General features: G+C 41.7%; 2 protein-coding genes across 3 annotated transcripts in view; one reads left to right on the top strand and one right to left on the bottom strand.

The window, feature by feature from the left end:
• Positions 1 to 14,546, bottom strand: part of LOC126919506 (tribbles homolog 2) — a 34,635-nt gene extending 20,089 nt beyond the window's left edge. The window contains exons 1-2 of one of the 2 annotated variants that reach the window (XM_050728839.1): positions 14,524 to 14,546; positions 3,292 to 4,010 (exon numbers count right to left, since the gene is read on the bottom strand). In XM_050728839.1, coding sequence (XP_050584796.1) covers positions 3,292 to 3,582 — 291 coding nt within the window. In that variant the 5' untranslated portion in view covers positions 3,583 to 4,010; positions 14,524 to 14,546. Of the gene's footprint in view, positions 1 to 3,291; positions 4,011 to 6,248; positions 6,397 to 14,523 lie in introns of those variants that run through there. The other variant, XM_050728836.1, reaches the window with a different exon arrangement.
• LOC126919508 (probable RNA methyltransferase CG11342) overlaps positions 6,769 to 25,270 on the top strand; it is a 40,490-nt gene continuing 21,988 nt past the window's right edge. The window contains exon 1 of the mRNA XM_050728842.1: positions 6,769 to 6,980. The gene's annotated coding sequence lies outside the window, so the exon portion shown is untranslated. The remainder of the gene's footprint in view (positions 6,981 to 25,270) is intronic.

Below are 25,270 nucleotides of genomic sequence, written 5' to 3' on the forward strand. Positions count from 1 at the left end.
GAAATGCAACAACTATGGGATTTAATTGCGAGAAATGCGGTGAAGGTTGACGCAAGAATATACCGAACAACTTTTCTCAGAGAGTGACACGCGCGTTCCTACCGATGAATCTCTTATGGCACCGATGACAATAGAAATAACGGTTGCCCGTTTCGCGAGAAGAAACACCGGATATACCGCAGGATCCGCTACTTTTCCTTCTAACCGTACCTACAGACACGCTCTAAAAAGTGTGATTTCTTCGCAACGAACATCGCCTCTCGATTGTCACCGACTACCGTCTCTACTTTTCCGGTATCATTGTCTTTAGTCCATTTTTTCTAGCTAGATCTACCTCCCTATTATGGATTCACTATGTAGAGTGAAGTGCGAAAGAGCGTTGGGTCGTTTATGTCGGCGTTTTTATAGCTGCCGTTAGATATCCCTCTAAGAAACGTTTTCACATATACGTACTTCGTTCAATTCGTACGTTTTTTGAAAGTATCGAAACGCGAAACTACAAACGTTCATCTACGTATTATAAGATATACAAGGGGACCATTTTCAACAAATCGGGAAAGTCGAGGCATCGAGAATCGGCTTAGCGAAGACAGAGAATATATCGTGTTTATGGTAAAAATAAATGCGTTGGAAGATTAACCATTCCACGGCATTTTCAAAACAAACTCCTGCTCGATAGCATCCTCGATCCCGATGGATAACTTCTGTTTATTCCTAAAAGTAAACGTCCGTTTGGTAGACGATCTAGTTCGAGGTAACCGTTCCCGACGAAACGTTTCTTCCGAATCTTACTCCTATTACAAGTACGATTGGAATATCTACTGGTTTCGCACGAAATATGATAATCGTTCCAGGAAACTACCGATTAATCGATCGACCACTCGATATCCATATCCACTCAGTGTCCAAGTATGTATGTATGTATTTTCTGGAAAAGTCGAGTTCGATGTTTCGTCGATTACACGTGCGCGTACTTGGCAAACTGCTCGTGGAACGGATACTCGAGAAACGGATATTCAAATCGAATTCTTTCCAGTTCGGCGACGAACGTTTTAAAGCGACGAAAGTTTCCTCTTTGATCGACGATACGCAAATAAGAATGATCGACACGTGTATTCTCGTAAACAAGAATGAAACGGCCATCTTACGCGACGTACATGGCGGACCACGAATCGGTGGCATTGACCGATAACGCGTCGACCGTTCCCGATCGACCTCGAATTCGATCTCGAGCGAATAAGCCCTTAAGCGACAGTTTAGAGAGGCGATTTTCATCGATACATCGTGTAACGTTCTGCCTTCGAGTCTTACGCGACGTGACACATATCCCGCAGGCAGGATGCGTTTGCCCTATCAAGGATAAACGGGCAAACGCGTTGCGAAATTCATTCGCGACTATTTTTCTTCGTCAGGCAAATTGTACGAGAAACGTCACGCTAAACGCGCGATGAATTCCGTTTAACAAGATGAATCAATATTAGCTATAAATTTTAACCGAATTACCGACTTCTAACCCTTTCGAAAGACGAGACGATACGCTGCCAGATAATTTCTGTGAAAGTGAAATTCTGTTATCTCCTGCCACACGCGATATTCCGTTCGAACGCTTGCAATTAACCTATTTTATCTTCGAAATTCCAAGGCGTAATTCGTTGTTTAAAAGCTATATTAAAGAAAAAACTTAACTATCGAAGCCTATAATAATATGGGATATAACGATACTGTCGTCATCAGAGACACGTAATCACTCGCGTTACTAACAGGTGGGAACACGATCTTGTTCGTCAAAGCATGATGTTTTACAAATTAATTCGATATTTTGTTGCGTCACGTACGTTCGTTTGTCTTTTTACGATCAAAGATAGCCGAATAATGGTTTTCCAGTAAACCATAGAGTACCCGATAAAAATCGATATAAAATACATATATTCGTGGTTTCTAATTCGCGTATATCCAAGTAGATGCGTATCGATATACCTATATGTTACGAACGAATATGGCTTTTTGTGTTTACGGGAGAGATGGATATTTCACGTGTCCTTTCACTACGATACGAGATACCTGGCCAGAAATTTTGCACAAAAGTTATACGTCTTTAAAATTAAACTTTAGCTGTACTTTGCTTTTCGTGGAAATACCACTTGTAAACTTATAAATCCGTACGACCGAGAAAAGTGAAATGGAAAGTTTTTTTAAAAAACATAAAAGTAAAATTATTTATACCCAAACTTTGTGCGCAACAAGTTCTATTAGTTCTTGTCTAAAATGATACGGCATTGGCAGTTTTTAAGACACGTTCGACGATAATCGACCACTAAAAATTGCGTACGCGACAATCGTTAATTGAGCGTTTTATTAGAGACGACCAAAATATGCACTTCGACGATACTTTGAATAGCAAATGTAGCTTATTATTTCCGCGATAAGGACGACGAGCGTAATGCGTTTAACGTTATTGTCGTACGAAATGGAAATTAACAAGTGTTGCATTCTAGTAACATCGGATCAGTTTGCTCGTCTTTCATTCGGTGTGCATTCGGACGATTCATGAGTACGATACGCGCGTGAATATATCTCTCTTTTAGAATAATTATGAAATATTAAGATAAATGTATACAATTTTTAGAGTTTGAACAATACCCGTATTTAAATAACGTAGCAAAATATTTTGAAAACAATGCCTCCATCTTTAAATATTTTATTCGAAATATCCGTAAAAAATAAATTTCATCGTTAATGTATATCAACATGTTTTAATCTTAATCGGTTGTAGTTATTTTGTAAAAGTCATAGCGAGAAAAATTACATCAACCTTTAACGCGTAACGTGTGTTTTAATGCTACGTTCGTTCTAATCTAACAACGCTCGATACGCTCTCATATATTACATGAATCGCGTTTTATTACGAATTAACCCCCTCGCCGACTTAACTCTCCTTTTGGTATATTTCGATAAAAACATTCAAAATCTGAATGATCTGCTGAAAAACATCGACAACGATATTCTCGATAAAATTAAACAGCGACGTTTAACGACAATTTATATATCTATGTATATAAAAATAATATGGATCAACGGGGTTAGAAAATCGAATTGTCGTTATATTTCGACCTTACGTTTATCGATACACTAGCGTAACGATCGATTATTCGAGGTAGCTTAAAACTTACGCCACTATCGTGTACAACGCGTCACGCGCATGCAAATGGTGAAAGAATCAAAAACCGGATATTTATCAAACGCGTTTACATAAATACGAAGGAAAGGAATGAAAGATCGTCGAATACTCACCTTTGCGACGAGCTGTTGACCAGTGTGTACGTCGACGCATCGGTATAGAGCGCTGCCCTCGGCCGGTCCAAGAAGCAAATACCGATCACCGAGTATGGTAGGTCCATGATGATCGGTAGGCACCGGTTCGTAACAAGGAAAGACAACCGCTGGCACCGAGTTTGTCTCGTCGTTTGTCGGTTGTTGACTGATGTCCTGACTATTGTTCGGACAGACCAGGAACTTGCCATTGTTGGTACGAGCCACTTGCAGATGAAGAGAATGCTGTCTAACAGCGGCTGTCACTCTCATATTGTGCCGTTTTCACACACTCACTGTTTTACACTCGCCACACTACCACCTCCTTTTCCTTGTCTTCTCCCTCTTCTCCCCTTCGAAATAGTACGTTTTAACGTAAACGAAACACGCGTCCGTGTTTAAAAGTTCGATCGATTTTTATAATTATTCGTAATTATTGTCAATAAACCGTTAAAGCGGATAAGCTTTTTGAACACACTTCACAAGATTACCGAACGCGGTAGCGGCGACGATTATCGATTATAACGAACCGATTTAAACGTTTCTAGGCTCGATCGGTATAAACGCGTATATAGCTACGTATTAATTATTAGATAAGAATATCACTTGTGCTTAGGCCCACGCAGCGTTGCTTCGTGCTACAGCTGGGTCCTTGGACGGAGATCTTCGTGGGTGACAATCGGTCACTTTACGGGAAAGCTCTGTAACAGATTAGAATAAAAACGAGTTTTCACACGATCCACTATTTCCCATTCAAACATGGTATATACTAAGAATCTGTACTGCTATAAATCATCGATTTCATCGATTCTCCCCACCTACTAACGATAATCTTTTTAAAGTTATACAAATGCCAGAAAACCATAGTTTGTCGCTTTCGTATAAATTAAGAAGCTGTAAACTCGTCGAATCGAATAATTATTGACGTTCGTAATAAGGATCGAACGACAGGGGTTCCGTTTATCCTCTATGTGATTCACGGACAATTTCAAAAGATCGTGTTTCGACATTCGTCCTGCCTTGTGCGCAATTTCTATAGAGAAGGGGATATTGTAAGGTCAGGGATATCGCTGTAAGGCGGTCGTTGCGCTGTAACGTTCTATCCAGCCAAAGAAGCCAACTGGCAGAAAAATTATAAAACCTGATGCAAGAAAATCTCGACAGAATTATTAACGCTGCTAATGATACAACGAATTTTTATCGATTCCCTTCTCTCCTTTATTTACACCTTGTTGCGTACAACGGACGATTACTTTGCACAGCATTCGTCATATTATTTCGTTTCAGGTACGTATACGTATTATTTCGATACATAATATATCCGGATTTCGCGTTAATTTCCTGCCTTGTTGACTTGCTTTCGCCTTTGGTACCGTAACTTCCGTTACGGACATCTCCTCGGTATACGATATTTCGAAAATATTCATCAAATTTCATCGCAAAAGATTGCAAAATAATTGTAAAACACGTTAAAACAAGTTCTATTGTAATTTCAAGAAGCAACCATCTGCTCGCGAAGATCGGTTTTCCAACTACAATTGTTGTGATTCAACGATATGTAAATTTGGCGTCCTTGGCTGTATGCAACGTAAGATACGCTTCGTATATGTATGTAAATCGTACGAGTGTAAAGGTATGCAAAAATTATAGGTTACCGCTCCTTCTCTATTCCCTATGAGACGCATCTGTTTCATTTTATTTTCTGCTTACTGATGTTTCCCAATGATGCGAAATCAAAAGGTTAATCTTGAAATAGAGAAAAGATACACCGACGGATAATCGCAGGCTCAAGACCAGAGCTTATTCGATCGTTCGATTTTGTTCGATATTGTTTGTACGGATGTCGACCATCGATATTCGCGAAATCGCGCCATTACGATATCAACGCACTTGCGCAAAGCTTCTACTACCCGTTCCAAAGATCAGGAAAGTGTGTGCGAGAGAGTACACGTCTCCTGGTTCTCTCCATGGAAGATAATCTCGATCCTAATCCGTCATTTTTACTCGACGATTTACCGAGACGCGCTTTTTATCTTAAATTACTCGAACGTTTGGTAAGATCAACGGCGTAACGACAGGTACGGGAGCCCCGTGCTGGAACTCGCGTAAGCGTCCCCTATGTCCATGTTTATTGAATGAACGAGGATCTGACGAAATAGCGAGCTCGGAATTAGTAAAGGATTGCGTCCACACGGTAGCGCGTGTCGAAACGCATGTATATGTATGTTGTTCGCACGCATACTACCACCGAGTAGATAGCAGATATCCTTCGGTAAGGTCAAAATGGCGGAGTTCCACAGTTGTCACGACGATACTGCTAGCACCGGTTGCATTAATAGCGCGCGAGAACGTGACGCAATACCGCGAAATAAATTGCCTAATACGTTTGCTCACGCAGTCGGTAGATCGTACCGGCGTTTAAACGATTTCCTATACGAATAAAAAAGAAAGTAGACGATGACGATAAATTAGAGTTCGCAAAAATCTATCGGGTTAAGCGGCGAAAATTTATTCGAACATTGTATCAAAATATTAGACGAAAACGTTCGTAAAGTTTAGTGGCGTTCAACGGTATGCTAGCCACGAGTTTCGATTGTCTAATCCATTGGTTGTTGTGAAATCGTTAAATTCTGACAAATAAACGACTCGATAGGAAAGCTAGCAAGGATTACACACTGGTGTACATATGTATATCAGGGCAAGCGCACCAAAGTAAATATACGATACAACGAAGAGGCTGACATCGATCCGGTACGCGTCGGTAATAATCACTGCACTTTGCACTGTACTCGCGTGAGGCTGATATGGTTAATACGTGTACGCACACGCACGCACACACGCACACACACACACATACACACACACTTCTCAATGCTATTCCTTTTTCTTCTAAATACATTTATCCTGGTCTACGACAGCGAGGTGAACACATGGATTACCTTTGTATGTTCTTCCTGTTGTCGCCGTGCGTTCCTGAACGGGAGGCTGGGGTGGAGAAACGGTCAGATGTAATCCGAGTTTCCCCCAAAGACGTTGTTGATAACCGCCGTCTGCTCGAAAAGCGAACCCCCGGATTCTACCGAGCGTATTGGTTTTTCGAATAGCGCGCGCGTTGGATAAAACCTGGCCTTCTTTCTGGATGACGCTCGGTCGGTCGGTCGTGGTGGTCTTTCTATTCAGGGTTCTCGGGATTCGTCTTCCGACCAGCCGTCGTTGTTACCGTTTCTCTTTCGTCAGACAGACTACGAGAAACGAATAATTCGAGAGAAACGAGGAAACGTGGAGAGCTGAGCGGTTACGAACGAGGGAGACTGTGCGGTAAGATTTATATCCCGCGCAACGGACGGTCCAACGTTTTGGGCCGGCCCTCCGCTCAGAAACGACGGCGGCAGCAGGGCGAACAAGCACAAACCAATCGCGCCATTGTGCAGCAAACGACTAAAGCTTCGGTCGCCGCCTCGGCTTAACGCTTAACCCGACAGAATCAGTTAGTACGTGGTGGGAGAAAGAGACGTAAACGCGCATGCGTGTTTAACAGATTTACAGTGTCGGCACAAGTGCGTCGCGTTGTGCGGTGCCCTCGTGTGTTTATCGTGCTCGTAAAAACGTGATTCAAATTTAGATGACAAATTACAAAGAAGGACGCGTTCTTTTGTTCCGAGCTTCCTGCGGTGAGTTACCTCTTTTTTCTTAACCATCGGATGACGATTCGGTTCGAGGGACTAGGATGTATCGCGTGGACGCGAAAAAGAAATTTTTTTACTGTATACGCCGAAGTTGTATCGGTACGGCCTTGTTTTCTCCTGTATAACCTATATCGGTTGTAAATTTCAGTTGTACATTTCAAGATACGAATATGGGTTTTCTATGGTTTCAGTTACGTTACTGATTCAGCATTTCGTTATTTAGCTCTTATACGCCTTACAGTATATCCTTCGTTTACGCTTAATTTGCATGATGATGCAATATGCGAGAAAGTTACAAAACATTGTACAATAACGACGAAAGAAAATATGGAGAAAAGTTTGTTCCTTTGGAGGATGAGATAAAAGGGCCTCGACAGCTAGAGCTGCGCTACTGGCCACATCAGTGCGTACGTGGGCATCCTAAACCGTGACACGCGGTCATACACGTAAACTTTTTGTACGTTTACAACAGACTATCCATGACACTAATTGCTTCTACGTTAGCTTTTGCGCTACTACCGCATTACGAGTTGCGTCGACCGAATTTCGTTATTGAAATTTTCCATTTTCCGATACAGAATTATGTTTCATCTTGAAAAGAAAAGTAAAGGATATACATACTTATTATGTAAAAGTTTTTAAGGGTAACAAGTGGGTGGTACGACTCGTTCTTCTAAATTCCAAATCGAATTCTCTTTTAATCGGTGAAAAGTGGTCAGCGAAGGAGTAGTAGACACATTGGAGGTATTCGTTTCGCATGAACGACGTGCCCTTGACCTACCTTAACGTTCCTTAGCAACGGCTGGAGGCACGCTTAAACAATCGGTGGCAACTAAGGGCACGTAACCTCACCCACGTATACTTCGCCATGACGATGACCGTGAGAAATCGTATCATCGTTGCACGTACTTTTTACCACATAGAGATACAAATACGCTGTTCTCAGATCATTTCTTGAAATACATTTAGCTTCGCAGTTTTCTTCTCTTATAGATGCGAAGAAAAAAAATACTAAATACGAAGATAACCTATTTGCTAATTGATAACAACGTTATTTAACAACCAGTATTTTCATATTTTGAGATAAGAAATCTCATTATTTCCGAGGTAATTTTATTTTTACTTGATTAGTGCTAAATTTAATAAATGGAAGATCCACTTTTTTTTAGTCGATTTTACGTTAGTTTAAAACAAATGTAATTTCTTCTCTCGTATTCGATCGAAAACTATCATAGAAGCGGCATCGAAAATTACCTATGAAACTTCTCACCTTGAAGATCGAATATGTATGCGATCCTACATACATATGTATATTCTTCTTTTTTATCTTTTTTTTTTTTTTTTTTTTTTTTTTTATTACCTTACAAGCAATTAAATCCATTTCGAAATAATACGTACTATACGTAATAACGGTAGAGTAAGCTTGCCAAAAAATTAAATCGGGACGAATTAAACGTCTTCTTTCGATCGTAAAGACTTTTAATTTAGACCAGTTTTGCGTATTAAGGATATCGATAATAATATCCCGATTGTCTCGCTGAGGAAAAAGCTAAATACATTCTGCTGCGTTATAACATACCGAAAAACGTTTATCGTAAAAGGTATATTTATGCAGGTAAATATACACGCTGGTCTGACGAGATACGGCGGATTGCGTGGTGGATCACGGCCGGAGCCGGAGCAGGCCTTCGAATTTCCAAACGAGCTCAGGCCCCAGACCGGATATTGGCCAACATAATGCTTTTTTTTAACGCACTCGATTCTGCCACTTACGTGGGTGCCGGTTGCTTCGTTTCGCGGCTCGATGATTCAAGCCGATCCATGTATGTCAACGAAAAACACGGCGGCTCGCCGCGTTCCGGAAACGATACATCTCGATAATATACGTCAACCGTCCGATAACGTAGTTACGTAGATGCGTCTTACAAAATTTTATTTTTAATATCGTTCGTCATAAATCGAAGTTGTCCAAGCGCTCGTACGTACGAAACTCGAGAATCGTTCGATTCTTCTTTCTTGATAGTCCGAGCAATAATCAACGTACCGGATTTTCGAGCATTCACGATCACGTCCGTACTTCGCACCTATGCTTGTTTCACCCGTGTCTCAAAGCGAACTGCAGAAGATGACTAGAAAGAAATCTCAAATGGATAAGTTTCCGAGAGTTCTATCCTGACAGTGAGCTTTTGGCGAGCTATCTTTTTCCTACCTATCCGACGGTAGAGATCCCGCGACATTCTTTTTAAATATCCCGCGATTTAAAAGTAACGACGCGTAGTCGGAAGGTTCGTGTCTACCAACATCGGTCGTCTAAACCGAGATGTTTCCATCATGTTCGATCGTATTACGTACGTTTATTCTCGCTACCGAACCGAAATCGCTTCAAGCTGAATAATGTTTTGAATTCAAACGTATCTAATCCGGATAAAGATTAAGAGCAATCACGATATATAAATATATATATATATATATATGTATATATTACGAAAATGTTCTTCTCCGTTCGGCCATTGACTAGTTTCGCGTTCTTACTTTATTTGTCGGTTTGTCATGTTTTCATCCCACACATTAATTTAATGGCTGTTAACGATCCATGAATATACAAGCGGAGCTTAGCTTTGCCAATTGAAATGTTAATCGCAGTTGATTCCTGTTTCTAGAATTTAAATTGCGATTTCGATCCTTTCGATTCTCGCGCGATATTTCACCAGCTATCTGCGTAGAAATTTTATCTTCGTATACGGTCCGAAATGTCTTCAAGGCTGAGGTATATTTATTACGAACAGAATTTTGATAGCGTTGCTCGGAACCGCCGCGCCGTTCATCTTCCAGGCCTTATTTTAGACGATAAAAAGCGTTTTGGATGGTTTTACCAGTCGCTTGGGCCTGACGAGATTTTCATCGTTACGCCTAGTGTTTTTCATCGATTCCCCGACATATTTTCGCATACGTACGTCTTTCTGTTTCCGTTTCGTCTGTTTTCGTTATCTTTCCGCCAGAGATTTCGCTTCGCGGCACGTTATTTCGTTTCTTAGATAAAAACAGGCGAGAAACAACTTGCTATTTCGATCGTTCCGTAAAAAGCTAACGATTTACTCTAGGAAGAACGATACCCCGCTCGAGGAATCGACAACTCGGGCTCTGATAAATCAGAATACGACGTTTAGAATCGTATCTATCGTAGAACGAAAGTTGCGTAAATAAAACGGATATTAATGAATTCGGAAAGTCATCGACCAACCGTGATCGCGAAAAGTTATCGTTGATTCGAACGAGTGCACTCGACGCGCGACCTTCGTCGAATCTCTTTTTTCCCCTTCTTTCCGATACACGTACGTACGTATCGACCTCGTGAAAATATCCAAAAAAAACGCAATTATAATTATAATAATAATGTAATAAAAGTCGTTGATAAAAATATTCTCGCAAATGGCAAGATTCGTCACGAGTTACGTACAGAACGAGAAAAGTCGTTGAACTATTTGTGTCAAAGTTCTTGTCGAAATTCGATCGATTAATTATCTACAACGTCATCTACAAATTACCTGTTTCTGTTTATCAAGTCTACAATTCAGAAATTGAACTTTTACGCTCGCAGCGTTATAATATTCTACGATATACCGTACGTATCCGTAACTTGTAATTTTCTCGTTAAACGTAATTATATCTCGCGAGAAATAGATAAATAGCCGCGTACTTTTGTTTACATGGTCTCCAAGCCAGAAAAGTAGATCGTCGCAAACTCGATCCGTTTCGGCGTAAACCAACGATACTTTACCACAGTAACCGCGATTCTTCGAACAAATTGATATTCGAAGTCGAGCGGATGATTTGGTGGATCGTTGGATCGATCGACGAGTCGATCGAAACGGGATATATACCTCTGAGAGATAGGTTTTCGAATTACGCGCCATATACCACTGAAAAGTTTTCTCTCGAAACTAAGAATCGTTTCCGACCGTGTCATAAATCCACGGCAACGGGAAAATCTAACACGGTTGCCGAGTATCTATAAAATTTTCGAAGGCGAACCGACAAACGATCGTCCGGTAGATAGGCGGAATATCGGTGGAGAATACGTGACATGTCGCAGCTTGTCGATTAGCTTAGCCATGGCTCATTGCGAGGCGTGTACACGGTGCACGTACCAAAAAGATTTGCTCGACCGTGATTCAATTATACCCAGGAACTTACTCATCGAAAGGTATGCAATGCTGATTCGTTCTTCGAAGACAATGACACGATGACGAAAATATCGTTGTCTCGATGATTCAAAAATTCGTCGAGTTTCGTAAATATTTGAAAGATTCGTTCAACAAATTTCCTGCGTCACGAAGACCCGTTTTGGAAAAGTACGACTAGCTGTAATTTCGTGGTACGTATCTACGCGGTATCGCGTCAGATTTATTACCGATTATTACAGGTAGATAAAGCGAGTTAGATCGTTGGTCGTTAGATCGTCGATGAACCAAGATTTCGCGGCGTTCGAATCTTTGATCGATCAACTGGTATGACCGAAGAACGTGACAAATCTTTATCAGTGGTTAGGTTGATGCAAAACTAGACTCTCGTTGCACGCTGTTGAGAGATATTTTACGAGAAATTGCGTAAGATTCGACGACATCGTTCCTAGTGCTTTTGTTTTTAATCGGTGGAGTTTAGACAGCGATGAAGATAAAACGAGAGTGAGAGAGAGGGAGAGAGAGAGAGAGAGAGTAAGTAACGAAACAAAGAAAAATAAATACTGTCCTTTCACGAAAGAATATAATTGATTACGATTTTTTTTTTTTTACTTTATCCTATATAACTTTTATGACGAATAGTTTGCTTCGATAACAGCATAATGACGAGACGAACGAATTTACAAACTTTACGGTATACCAAAAGTAGGATTGATCTAAGATAAATTTGAACGTTATATAGCAAAGTTCTTCGATCTGATTTTTCGATTTTTATAAAAATTGTATACTGCCAACTTTATACGTAATAATAGAGAGTTTCTTAAGTACGCTCGTTTCTATTATACATGTATATTCATTATCTACACATGTATGTATTTATAATGTAAATCGGAATAAAAAAATCGATTCGTATACCTTTTTCACTTTACAAAATATTGTATCAACTGTATAGAAAGTCGTTCCAGTAATCCTGGATGTACGGAAAAATATCGGGATGTTTGCCAACTCTTTGTCATTTAAAAATAAAACGACGTATCGTTCTGTTTTAAAGAATATTATCGTACTTTATTGAATTTTTTCACAAAACATCTCTCGAAAGAGATAACGAAATAAAGATTATTACGAAAAAAAAAAAAGAAGAAAAAGGCGTGAAACATTCAAATCATACTTTTTACGTACCGATTTTCAATATTCGATATCGTGCGGAAGAAACTGTAACGAAACGACACGCGTAACGTTACGACAGAAGCTTTATAGCGTTCTATCCTAATTTCATACAGAGACCGTGGAAAGCACAAATAGCAAAGAAATTATACTTTACACGGTACGATGAATTTTCGCGCAACGTACATTTCTCTTTTCTCGATGCCAACATATATCACGATGATAAATTATAAACGGAACTGCGCGTAATCCCATTTAGAAAATCAAGCGTGGAAATTTTTGCGTGGAAAAAAAATGATCGAAAATGGATTCGATATTTCGTACGATTCGCATCTTTGCCTCTCGATCGGTCATTTCAAAGATAAGGAATTTCGTGATCATCGTCGTTTCGCAAATTTTTGCAATTTCTTTCGCAATGGCTCGTAGGAACGGTCGATCGGACTGCAGACAGCAGTCGCGCGGGCATTCTCATGGTAAACGAGCCGGACGTACGATTATGTTCACGGTCGAAACTATTTTTGCGGATGCCTCACGAGACGGGCCGATGCGATGGAGAGGAAAAAGTAATGACGTAGGCGATCGTTGTAAAAATTGTTACTTCCGACGACTACGAGCCGACGCGCTTTTGTCGCTGAACTTTTATAAATAACGCGTGGCTGATCGAATATAACGTTTCGATCGAAAAGGGACGAACCGGGGACGCGGTGCTGACGAAAAATCGTCGATTAATTCGTAAGAAGAAAAGAATAGATCGATAAATCGACGTAAATGCATCTTGTGTTAAAACGTTTGCTTCTATGTCAATTTTGTAAATTTTATTGGAAGCTTTCACGTTGCTGGTACGACGTGATGAATTTTTCGAAATATTCGTATTATTAGCTCGAATGCAATTTATCGTTATCTCGCGTTCATTTTATTCGACGAGTGGTTATCGCTCGATTCGTAAAATGCCGAAAACTATGGCAAAAGAAGAAGAGAGATACGTAAAAAAGAAAAAAAGAAATGCGAATCGAACGTTTATGAAAGAAAAGCGCGCGAGAGAGCCCGATCGTTTCAAAAAGAAGAAAGAGATCGTTAGAATGCGATCGATCGACGAAAAATCCGCCAAACACGACGCTCCGATAAAATAATCTGACGCAAGGCACGAATCGTCTTTCTTCTTTCTTCTATCGCTCGTTAGTAACAAAAATAAGCAGGCAGATAAATTCTACGACAAAAATTACATTTTCGATCTTATCGTTATCCAATAACGCGATCGTTTAAATCGATCGCGAAAAGAAAGGAATAAATAAAATAAAAGACTCAGAGGTAACGACTTGGAACTTTGCGGCAAATTCTCTCCGCATTTTTCCTTCTCATTACTATGTATGAAATCTGCAAGAAAATACGCGAATAATTTCACGTTTTAAAAACTCTAAACTAGATTTCCACGGTATATCCGACGTTCCGATAAAGATTCATCGATCGCTTGGATAAGTAAGAGGAACGATGCTATCAACTAGGACTCGTTCGTCTAGAAATTGTTTAAACATCCAGTCCTTCGATTCTTCGTTACATCGCTTTATTTTCCACTTTTTCTTAATTTTACGAACAAGACGTTCGAGACAACTCGTATTTTGTGCTATCGCTGGAAAATTATGCACGAACGTGAACCTGCAAAGAACAAAGACGCAGAACGATATTATAATTATCTTCGTGCCTGTTTCTGACCTTCGATTACAAATTTTTACCGATGACGCGCGTAAAAGCGGACAATAACGATTACGGTTACGAAAGAAGTTAGGTTAAAGCTTAATCAAGAGCGAGACGACATTCGCATAGGAAACGTTTAGATCGGCAAATTTATAATCAATAATTTTTTACACCGCTAGCAATTAAGCGATTTCTAACGTCGTCGTATGACCGATACTCGAGTCGACGACTGCGATACGTTTGACAATAATACTCAACTTGTTATTTTCGACGTTGGTTGGCATTCAACGTGTACGGTATCAAACATCCCGTCTCATCGAAGAATACACTGGTGATTTTTTCGTTTGCAAAGCCGTCGTCGTGGCGGCCATAAATCGCGAGCTGCGAATTATCGCGAACAAAGGAGAGGAGGTTTGCAACGGCTGCACGAAATTGTGTAACGAGCCGAGTACAACTTTACCACGCAATATCAAAGGTCTGTTACTACGCACCTTGTCGCTACGTGCGATATAGCATGCGTCCAGGCAGCGACTGTTTAATCTTTCGTTTAGTCGCGGTATCGCGTCGCTTCTTCGACGCACTAAAATTCACACCTGTCGGGCAAATTAGTATATCGGCGTTTCTGTCGTCGATTCAGTCTCGAACGCGGTATGATATCGGTTATCCGTCGCCGAACCATTCGAAAAACTGCCATCGATAAATATACGCGAATGCGACATATGGCGAAAACGTACGAGAGTTCGTACACTTTTATGGGTATGTCGAACGTGGAGCATTACGACCCGTAGATCGATCAAATTGCTCGGCGATCTATTATAAAATTTTCTTTCTTTCTTTCGATCAACGAAGGAAATAACACGCGCCGATATACGCGATTAGCGCGCCTACAACTCTGTTCGTAGGTCGAACTCGACCTATCCGAACGAAACTTTAGTTGGTGCGCGATTCCACGTTGACGGACATTTGTAAAAAAGAGCCGTGGAAAATTGGCCAGAAGACACGTACGGGAAAATCCTTTTAAATTTCATCCGAAATTCTCTTTCGTCGTTGTAACGTACGATCGTGCAATAGTTTCTATACGTTTCGTCAAATATCGATTCGTTCTAATTACGTAACAGCGACTTTGCGTAACGTACTTGGTTGCTTTTCGCCAAGTTGCCAAATTTTCCAAGCAAACTTCTATAATTTTATTTCGACTTTATCTCTGCTACCAAACTACGCACATAGTAAACGATTACCGCGAATCCTTCTTTAAGTATCGCCCGTCTTGTCGATCGCACGATATCGACTCGTGCCAATCGTAATACCTATATCTCGTTGCATCGCTAAATTTTACAGATAATTAGTATCTGCAATTTCCAGTCAGCGTTTTAGTCGTCGGTATCTAGCCATCTTTTTTCTAACGTTAAGCGCCAATTAATACGCAGACTTTGCTATTGTACGATCAGTTTACGCGAATTTCCTTCGCCCAAGTTCTTAGATATAGATAATTTTATTCTATCTTTGCTTTGTTTTCTATTTGTTTGCAACGTACACGTTCCTATAATATTCGAAGATCGATTCGATCGCCGTAACGCGCGTAACACCGATTTCTATTAATTACCGTTTCCTAAACTGCCGCCAATTTCGCTCGATCTTGTCGCTGTTTTCTATATTTCTACGTTCAACGTAGAAAAAGACGTTGGAAGACTTCTTTTTTTAATATCGATTCGCGCCAATTGCGCGAGACGCGGCGCGTCGCCCCCACCGTGCGAGTCGCCGAGTTTGCTTTTCGTAAGAGGGAACAACTATCGTGGTGCAACGTCTCGTTTAATCAATTCGGATTGCATCCGATTACAAAAACTGGCTTTTAGATATCCGATTCCACTGAATCGTATCGTTCTCGTTTTTCGCAACTCGGAGCGCAACATTCTGTATAAGCGGGTATCGAGTGAACGTAAATAACAAAATAACCATAAATACCAGTCTCGATCTTCCGTAAAAATCTCCATCTTTCGCGATATTACAACGGTTATTGCGATCATCTTTGTCGACGTCGCGATACCATTACGATTCTACGCGAAAGTACCGCCAATTTATACATAGATAAATAGGTAGGTAGGAAATTATCAGCGATACTTGATAGGCTGGTAGCGGTGATTTATAATACCGATCCCGACAGCTGCCATTTCTCTTTTCCTCGATGTTTATTTGCTTTGTAATTTATTACCTATTTATTACTTGTACCAACCTGGAGTTTTACGTCGAAAGGTATTGCGCGTCGTATCATATTAGGCAGCTAATACAAAAATATCAAATATCATCGCATCTGATTTCCGTTTTCTTCCATTTTCTCGCTTTCGCGTTTTATCCGACCAAATAAATCTCGAGTACGCGATATTGCGTCGACCAACTAATCCGATACTCGACAAATATAAGGAACGCTAAAAGAGAAAAAACAGCCGAGAACGAAATACTTTTGGCGAGTATTAAAAATTGCATCGAAGACAGGTATATTTCTGCGAACAAAGATAGAAAGATTTTAGGTATTGCGACACAACGATTTACGAAAGACGCTTCTTCCTCGTTGGACGCGTACTATTCCCGAAGAGAACGCGTTCGCGCGGTGATTCGAATATGCCTTTTCTAGTCCGCGATTGCATCACGCTTTATATCGCGTTTGTGTAACTTGGGACATATTTCGTTCGACGATGATCGTTAGACGTCGGAATATAAATCGAGATTATAACGACGATTGGGAAACTGTAATCGGACACGAAGAATCGTTATGCCGGGAAAAACGGTAGATCGATGGAACGTGGTCGCAACGTCGGTATTGCCAACGACTGCCTCGTATTATGCGCGTTACGCTTATAAGATGCTAATCGAACTCTACGTTTGCCACCTATTTTCGTAACGATAGTCGACGTATCATCGGCCGAACAAGCTCGTTATACGCGTCACTGAATTTATCTTAAAACGTATATCGAAAACTTATATCGAATTCCATCGTATTTCGAACCTTCGAAATTGCCCACTCGCTCGAATCTTATCCGTTGTCTATGAACGGAAGCGAAACAAGTAGTTGGGAGAATCGAAATATTCAAATAGAAAATAAATACATAGGCTCGAATAACGAGCGTTGAAGCAAGTTTCGCCGGGACGACCGATAAGGCGCGTGATATCGCCGGAAACGAAACCTCGTAGCACGGCCAGGGATTTCCTGTGTACGTTCTTTCTCCTGACGCGCGGACGAACCTCCATCGAGGGCAGATAACAGTCATGGCACGGCATTTCCTTGCCAGCGAGTCTCGAACCATCGCTTACGAGCTTGGTCACCGTCGATGGCTCGTTCGACGGTTCAAATTTTTCTCGGTTTCTTGCGAGTAGCAGCAGCGTTTGAATGCGTCGAATGCAGCGCGCGTACGAAATTCTCGTACGCATAGTCTAGAAATTGATCTTTTCGCCTGTCTTTAGAAAAAGTCTCGACGTAATCGATCGATCTTTCCACGGTTATAGCACTTGCAAGATAACGAAAGAACGCTGCTCTCATATTTACGTCATAATATATAGCATTTGCGTAATAGCTTCTTCGATCTTAAAAACGAAAAAGATCTTGGCAGGTCAGTCTCCGTTTATTCCCTTTGTTTCTTCCGACGGTAAAATAAAAATATCGATTTTTCAAATACAACGGACGAATTTTCCGAACAAGTCGGTACGTAGAATGCCTTTAAAGCGAAACATGGTCACGGCGGAAGCCGGCTCCGCGACCGTCGTCTTAATCGAGCGAACGTGACCATTTTCAAGTCCGTGACTCGCAAACACGCGTCTCGAGGCTGTAAAGCAACCTCGATCGTTTAGGGGTCGTACAAGCCAGTATCTTTACCGCGATTACTCTTTGAATATCGATCAAGACCCAGAGTCTTCGATGACCTTGCTTCGATTAACCGTTGGACGTTAGGTGTTGGACGAAACTACCTGAACTGGTCGTAAAACGCACAGGACCAAGCAACTGCTTAATAATTATAGGAAGATGCAACGTTTCCGGTGTTTTCACCGAAACTCGATCGAGCGATTAAAAGAGAAACGGGTTAATTTTTGTTTCTCGATCGTTGGAATCGTTAGATTCGATCTTGTCGAGTATATATACTATATATGTGTATATATCGCGAACATAGAATTTTCCAAGAAAATTTTCGACGCATTTCGTACGTCTGTGCGTACAACGTATTCGAATATAGCGTGGTGCGCCGTTAAATCGATCTTAACGGATATAATTCGTCGGCATATTTTGAGTCAGAAAGCATACGTGGCGTTCGATTTAAAAAGAACTTGGTTTTGTATCGTTGTTGCGAGAGAGCTGATTACGGAGCCAAAAATCATTCTGTCCAACGGAAACCAAAGCGGAAAACGTACGAAATTAGAAGGAAAATACGCGTTCTTGTTTGGCGATGAGTCTGTACACGCGTTCGAATCGTTCGGAGATCAACGGTCTTTTCTTTTCTCGAAACAAACTCCCTGGATGAAAGATCGCGCGTGACCTCGTCAACGACGCGCAAGTTGCAAAACCGACTAACATCGCGATTCGTTATCGGTTAACAGCGAAGGAGATAGTTGCGCGATTCCAACGAAAAATGCGATCGCTCGAACCATCGTGGACGTTGCCTCACGGCGATACGTGCTAGATGTTCTAGAGAAAAAAAAAACTTGCCTGATAAGCCGATAAGTTTATGTTTTCTGACAGGGACAAAGGAAGATACGCGACCAAGTAAACGAAAATCTTTTTTACTCCTTATCTTTTCATCCTTCGAGAATTCATCGACATCGAAAAGACGAGAAAGATCGAGGTGTCGCAACGTTGCCTCCGACTCGACCAGCACGTAACTACGCAACGACCATTACCATCGACTTTGCTCCAACGCGTTATACTTTGCTCGCTCTGGCATTTCGCGCGGCTACGGCATATCGGTGCTTCAAAGCGTCAATTTGTTTGATTTACTTGGCTTATTCGGCGCTGCTAGCTACGAACGGGTCGATGATTCTTCGAGGTTTCTTAATTTCCGCGTACGAATTATCTCTAGAACGTAATAAGATAGATCCCCGTTGATCGCTCGATCGTTGATTAATTTCACTATCAGTTACGTCAGAACGAACCTTATTCTTTCTTCCAATACCAATACATATCGAAACGACTAAAAACAGTAATAAGTGGAAAATCACGACGCGCCAAATGTTTGCCAATTTTTAACGGAACGACGACAGTATTTTCGATCGATTTACTATGGTTTTATTTATCAAATACGTCGATCGTTAGTACGATACGCGCGTGGTAAAGTAACGTTTGGTTATACAAAGACGGCTATGTTTATCTTTCGTATACTTGCTTGTCCGGTACTACTTAGCGACGTACTAATACGTCGAAAAATATTCGAAACGGAGCAGCGCGGAGAGGCTTCGGAAGTCTGATCGACGCGAAGATCGCAGAGAAGCGAAGTTCTCGCTTGTCGATCATCGCCGTGTACCTTCGTAGGCAGTCCGAGGAAGGACGAATCTCGAAAGCTCGCGAACGACCTCGCTCGGAGCTGGATCGTCGCATTTGACAATGGCGGACGAAGCCATTCGCCGTAACGTCCGTGGACTTGGAAGCGACCGCGCTCAAATACGTGCCGAATATACGCGTATACCGATGCAAGCGTTCGAGCGAATCGGATGTCGAGATTTCGCGCATCCCGAGATGGAAAATCTCGATCGCCGGCGATCGCGTTCGTGCGAAGGCGACCGACGAAACCTTCCGACGGATCGCGTATCGCGTCGTTCGCACGGCAGACATCGTATCGCTGTCGCTGTTTGTTCCGTTCGGGATACATCGGACGGCAGTGTAATTAAGAATTATCGGGAACGTCGTATAATTATCCTATCGATAGGATCACGGTTTCGAAACGAATACGATATATTTCGATATTCGCAACGGTAAGTGAAAACCCTTTTCGCGGATCGATCAACTGCGAGCGCAGTAACGCGCGTTTCATCGACCCTTTGGTAAGATTAAAAGTCGGCGGATAAGTAGCAATACAGCTTATCATCTCCGGTAAAACTAGTTTAAAACGAGTTTGTATTTTAACTCCGAGTCGACCGTGATAAGTTTCAATGGTAGTGGTAGTTATCGTCTTAAGTAAAATTAGAATTTATATTTTGGTTCGTAATTACGTACGTACGTGTATGGATCGGGGTCGCGGCTTTTATAACAGAAAATCTTTCTCTCATACGTATCTGTGTACGTGTTAATATCGCGTAATTCCCGATTACGATATTTATCAAACACCGTCTCTGCCTAATGATTTTAGTAATATCGTTAAATTCAATTTTTAAAACGTCTCCTCTCGCGTGCTTTTCACACGGTGGTTGGTCATCGTACAATCGCGACGCAATACTATGCAAAGAACAAACAAATCTCAAAGTTAACAAGGAGATACCTGTATCTAATTCCAGCGTTTTTAGTTCGTACTACGATATAACTTTGTTTTATCTCTTTTCGACGAATTAAAGATCCTCGATTATCCGAGACCATGCGTTTGTCGCATAAAGCGGTGTATCGTCTCTCGATTTAGCTATCAGTGTCAAATCTGTGTGAAATCCGCGTCGCTTTGACCTTTGGTCCAATTTTATCGTAACGATACTACCGTTAGAACGAGCGATAAATTTCAAATCGATACCATTTAATATTATTAGACTGTTATTGCGACAAAGGTTTTATTATTAAAATTAGAAGGTTAAAATACGTAACGACGATATTAAAATATGTTTCGTCAATTTTAACGTTACTTGACACAGATTTCTAGCAACGATGCGGTATTCCTAACGACTTAAAAGACGAATTCGATAAATATACAAGAAAATTTCATAAATCGAATAAATTAACAAATAATTTAAGCCAATACCGGATAACAATTTTTACAGCGAACGTTTCTTTGCGCTAAATCCGAGATAAGAAGCGCTATAAGCGTTCGTAGAGCTGTAACGAGCCAGTGTTTGTTTGTTCGCACGCGCCCGCATCCGAGACATAGTGACACGAATCCGTGTTCCATGGATGGAGATCGATGAAAAAGTATCGCTGTGGAGCCTGCATTGCGCAAAATGTACCTACGTTCGGCAGCCGTTCCCTTCGAAAAGTACGGAATATCGTTTCTTGGGAATTTGCTAGAAAAACCCTTTGACGTTTCTTCTCTAGAAACACGATGACGTAGCGGCAAAGTTAGACGCTTTGTTCGATATATAATATAGCGATATAGAGATATAGAGATACGATAATATCGAGACATAAAACCCGCGTTCAAATCGGCTTGAACGCAGTAGGAAAATTCGTCAATTTGATATTCGATTTACGTTCAGTGAGAAGGTTCGAGGTAAACGAATGTTAATTCGAGTTTTTCTACAGAGACGTATTCCTTTCTCGTGCAATGGAACGATGCCTATTGCCAGGACGCGAAATGCAAATATATACCTGCGTAGATTGATCGCGTAAACAGAGTCTTCCGCGAAAAATTGGGAATAACGCTTTCTTTTGGTTTAGTGGTAAAATATAGCGGTAATGATACGTACTTTGCCGTTATTCGTGTTTTCTCTGCTTTAAAATTCGTCGTTGCGTTACACACGTATATCTTTTTCGATATACGTATATCTTTGATCCTGAAAGACAGAAAATATTATAAACGGCCGCTACACCGCGGTACGTAGCCGCTTATCATATCCGGAATAAATTTTTACCTACGTATACCTACGTACGCGACATATGGTAAATTTCGGGCGGTAGATCGATGAAACGTATAAGGTTTTTAATTACAATCGCTATAGTCGTATAATCGCTGGAATTTAACTTTCGGGTTAATCGATCGATCGAGCGTTACTCGGCAAAGGTCGAAGAATGCGAGCTCGCGAGGAGCCTTTTAATACGCGACTGATAAAGGCCCGTACTTCCAAGAACGATTATTATTGTTCCGATGTTTCTTATTTCATTCAGAGATAAGAATCGTGGTGTATTCGTCTTACGAAAGATTTCGATTAGACGGTCCGTTGCGAAACGATCCGCCTGATATAACTCGGTATTACACCGTGAAACGACAAGTTTCGGAAATCCAGCTACCAACGCGATTTTTTATCTCGTCACCGGTATACGAGAATACTCCGATTCCGTGGGGTTAGGTATAGACAAAGAGTTTTTAATCGTCCAGATAAACGTCAAAAAGATACAGCGAAGCAACCTGCCAACGTCCTGCTCGCTTTTCCGAAAACCTTGGCGAGGATATTGGAATCGGTACGCCGATATCGACGCGTTCTCGGACCCCCGGTGACGCTAGAACGCTACTGCTATCTCCGTCGTTTCCGATCGTAATCCGCGCCAGCGGAACCTGGCGGAGCAGTATGCTTTCTCGCGATCGTTGGTCCCTCGTATCCGATAGTACGTCTTTATTCGAGCAACTTTGACATAACCGTGAGAATGTTTCTCTCGATCGCTGAAAACGCTGAAATCGCGAGAACGAGAAACGCGCCTTTCGTAGGACGTCCGTTTAAAAAATCCAAGCGTTTAAACAATTTTATATCTTATAGCGTCGTAGACAACAAGTCGATAGTTGCGTTGTTTCCTGAAACGCATCCGTCCGCGCACAGTCAATTCGGGCAACATACGCGTACCTGACAAGCGGATACGAGCGTCTCGTATTCGTGACACGAATAAGTGGTACGAATTTGCGTATCCGGAATGGATACGGTGATTCGCGAGATACACCGCGAAACGGCCTACGCATCCTGCAACGCGGAGGAATACCGGTCTAAAGTCCGGGACGGGCGGTAGACGAAAAATTCAGGAACCGGTTCGCCGGCATTTTCGCTCGTGTCCAGGGCACGTTCGCGAAAGGATAAATAGTCAAAGGGAGAAGCGAGCAGGAAAAGGAAGAAAGTATAGGAACGGGTAAAACGCGCCTGTTTCTCCAGCGATGGGAACGAGACGCTTCGAATCGTTCTGCGAATCTCGAATTCCGCGAATAACGCAGTCTCGAACGAAGGATCGTCGCGCGTCTATTATCCGACGAGTCGTCTTAACGATGAAAAGGATCGATCGAATCGAATTCGAGCGAATTTTATCGTCGATACGCTTCCGTTGATAACGGAGTCGTACGGAAATCAGCCGCGATTCACCTGGTTTTCGATTTTCAAGAAATGATTTTCAAGAAAGAAGTATGGCGACAGATCGAGCTACGATATAAAACGGTCGTCCCGTATCGATGTCGATCCCTGGCGAGTTTCGGTCGAAGGAGAGGAGATAACTTCGAGACGAAGGTCTCGAGACGGAGGAGAATAGGGACGAAGGAACTTGAGCAAGGATACACGGACCCTCCCACGCGTAAGCGATGCTCGCGAACAACGGAAAGGCGGTACCGAGATAACAGCGGCAGATATCCTGCCGGTTCGTCCCGCGATGTTATCGATCCCGGAACCGCTCCATGCTCCTATACGTTGTTTTCTCCTTCCACGATCGTGCTTTCTCCCGCGAACTTTTGGGAAAAGCGCGCTGCTCCTTCATCCCGCGGCGGATCTGCGGCCTTTTCGGACACCTGCTTTCTCTACCTCCGATCCCGGCACGATATGTTCGACCATCGTTTTTCGTAACTCGCAGCTCGTCTTCTCCCGATATTTCACGGAACATCGTGAAACCTTTTGCCAAGCAAACGACGTATTATTTTTTCACGTTTCCACGTCGTACGAACAACTTTTTACGCGAGCATCGCACGCTACAAGAAGGGCACGCGTTCTTCGCGAAGAGGAATTATTTCTTTACGCTGTTATTTCTCGACGTACGAAGATAAAATTAGACGGAATTGTTAGACATCTTTGTTCGCAGGATTCGATCGTACTTTCGTACGTGCCATCGACTTCGATCGGTCTTTCGCTATCTTTAAATTTACCTTCGTCTTCGAATCTATCGATCCTTTCGATTACGCGGAAACATCGTTGACGATGTTGTTTCCGTCTCGAGTGCCACGTGTTGAACGTTTGTCTCTCGAAACAGATACGAACAATCCGTGTCAGCAACTTATCGTTGCACTTACTTATCTTTCCGTCCTTCTTGCTCCGTCGAAACTAGTAAATATCAATAAGTATCTCTTCGAAGAGGCAACGTTCGACGCGTGACACCCGAGCAGCGGAAAGATAGTCAACTGCTGGCAAAACGTCGAAATTCTTTCCCCTCTGCGCGTTGAACGAAACGTGCTTAAAACGTATCGGTGCTAAGTGTAACGGCGTGTATAGCGAAATATCGGTAAACGTTAAACGTTAAATAATCGTAAAAATTGTACGAAATTAATTTACACGACGAAGCGTCCTAGTAGAGAAAATCATCGATAATCTAAAACGTGCGATCGCGAAAAGTTTTACAACGTAAAACTCATTTATGGTAATTTCGTCGAACCAACGCTTTAATTCTTTTAATTACGATTGTCTCTTTCTCGTACACAGGCGTGCACGCATCTCCTTTGTTATCGATAATTTTATCAATATCGTCGCTACGCGTTGTTACTTCCGACCTCGCTTTACCCTACTGAAAAACGTTCTGTGGCAAAGAAATCGTGCGTCGAAGAACACCGTACGGATCTTCCCGAAAACGATACGACGACGTAAAAATTTTCCCCGCGTTCTTGGCATGCGTTCGCAACAGATAGACTCTTGGGATTTGCAGCGAGGTCGAAAGTAATATGCCACGTGCGCCGATGCGTCTTCCTCGGTGACGTCGCTCGCACGCGTTTCCACGGGGTTGCGGTTAAACCGAAGCGAAACGAGTCGGATCAGCATCCCCTTCCTCGTCCGGTTTCCTCCAGGCAGCTGCAACGGGTGTGCAACGGAAAATAGACACCAGAATTGGGCAGGATGCGCGTATCCTTTCGAAAATCCGTTTTACGACAAACGTTCCCTTTTATTACGATCCGTTATATCGTTGTTCGCTGCAGGTACAACGATCGTTACCTGAAAAACGTTGAAAAACGTTTCACTTTGTTGCTGCAACCTTTTTTCTACGCTTTTATTTTATTTCATTTTAACGTCTTTCAAAAATTTCACAATTTTTCGTTGTATACATATACGTATATATCTCTCTATATATATATCGGTTATTTATCGCCAGAAAATCTTTGAGTTTCCAACCGATGCTCCATGTTTCTCGACCCGAACGTTTCCTATTTTTTTTTTTTTTTTTTTTTTTTTTTTTTTTTT

The sequence above is a fragment of the Bombus affinis genome, chromosome 8 (assembly GCF_024516045.1).
Source record: "Bombus affinis isolate iyBomAffi1 chromosome 8, iyBomAffi1.2, whole genome shotgun sequence".
Classification (NCBI taxonomy): Eukaryota; Metazoa; Arthropoda; class Insecta; order Hymenoptera; family Apidae; genus Bombus; species Bombus affinis.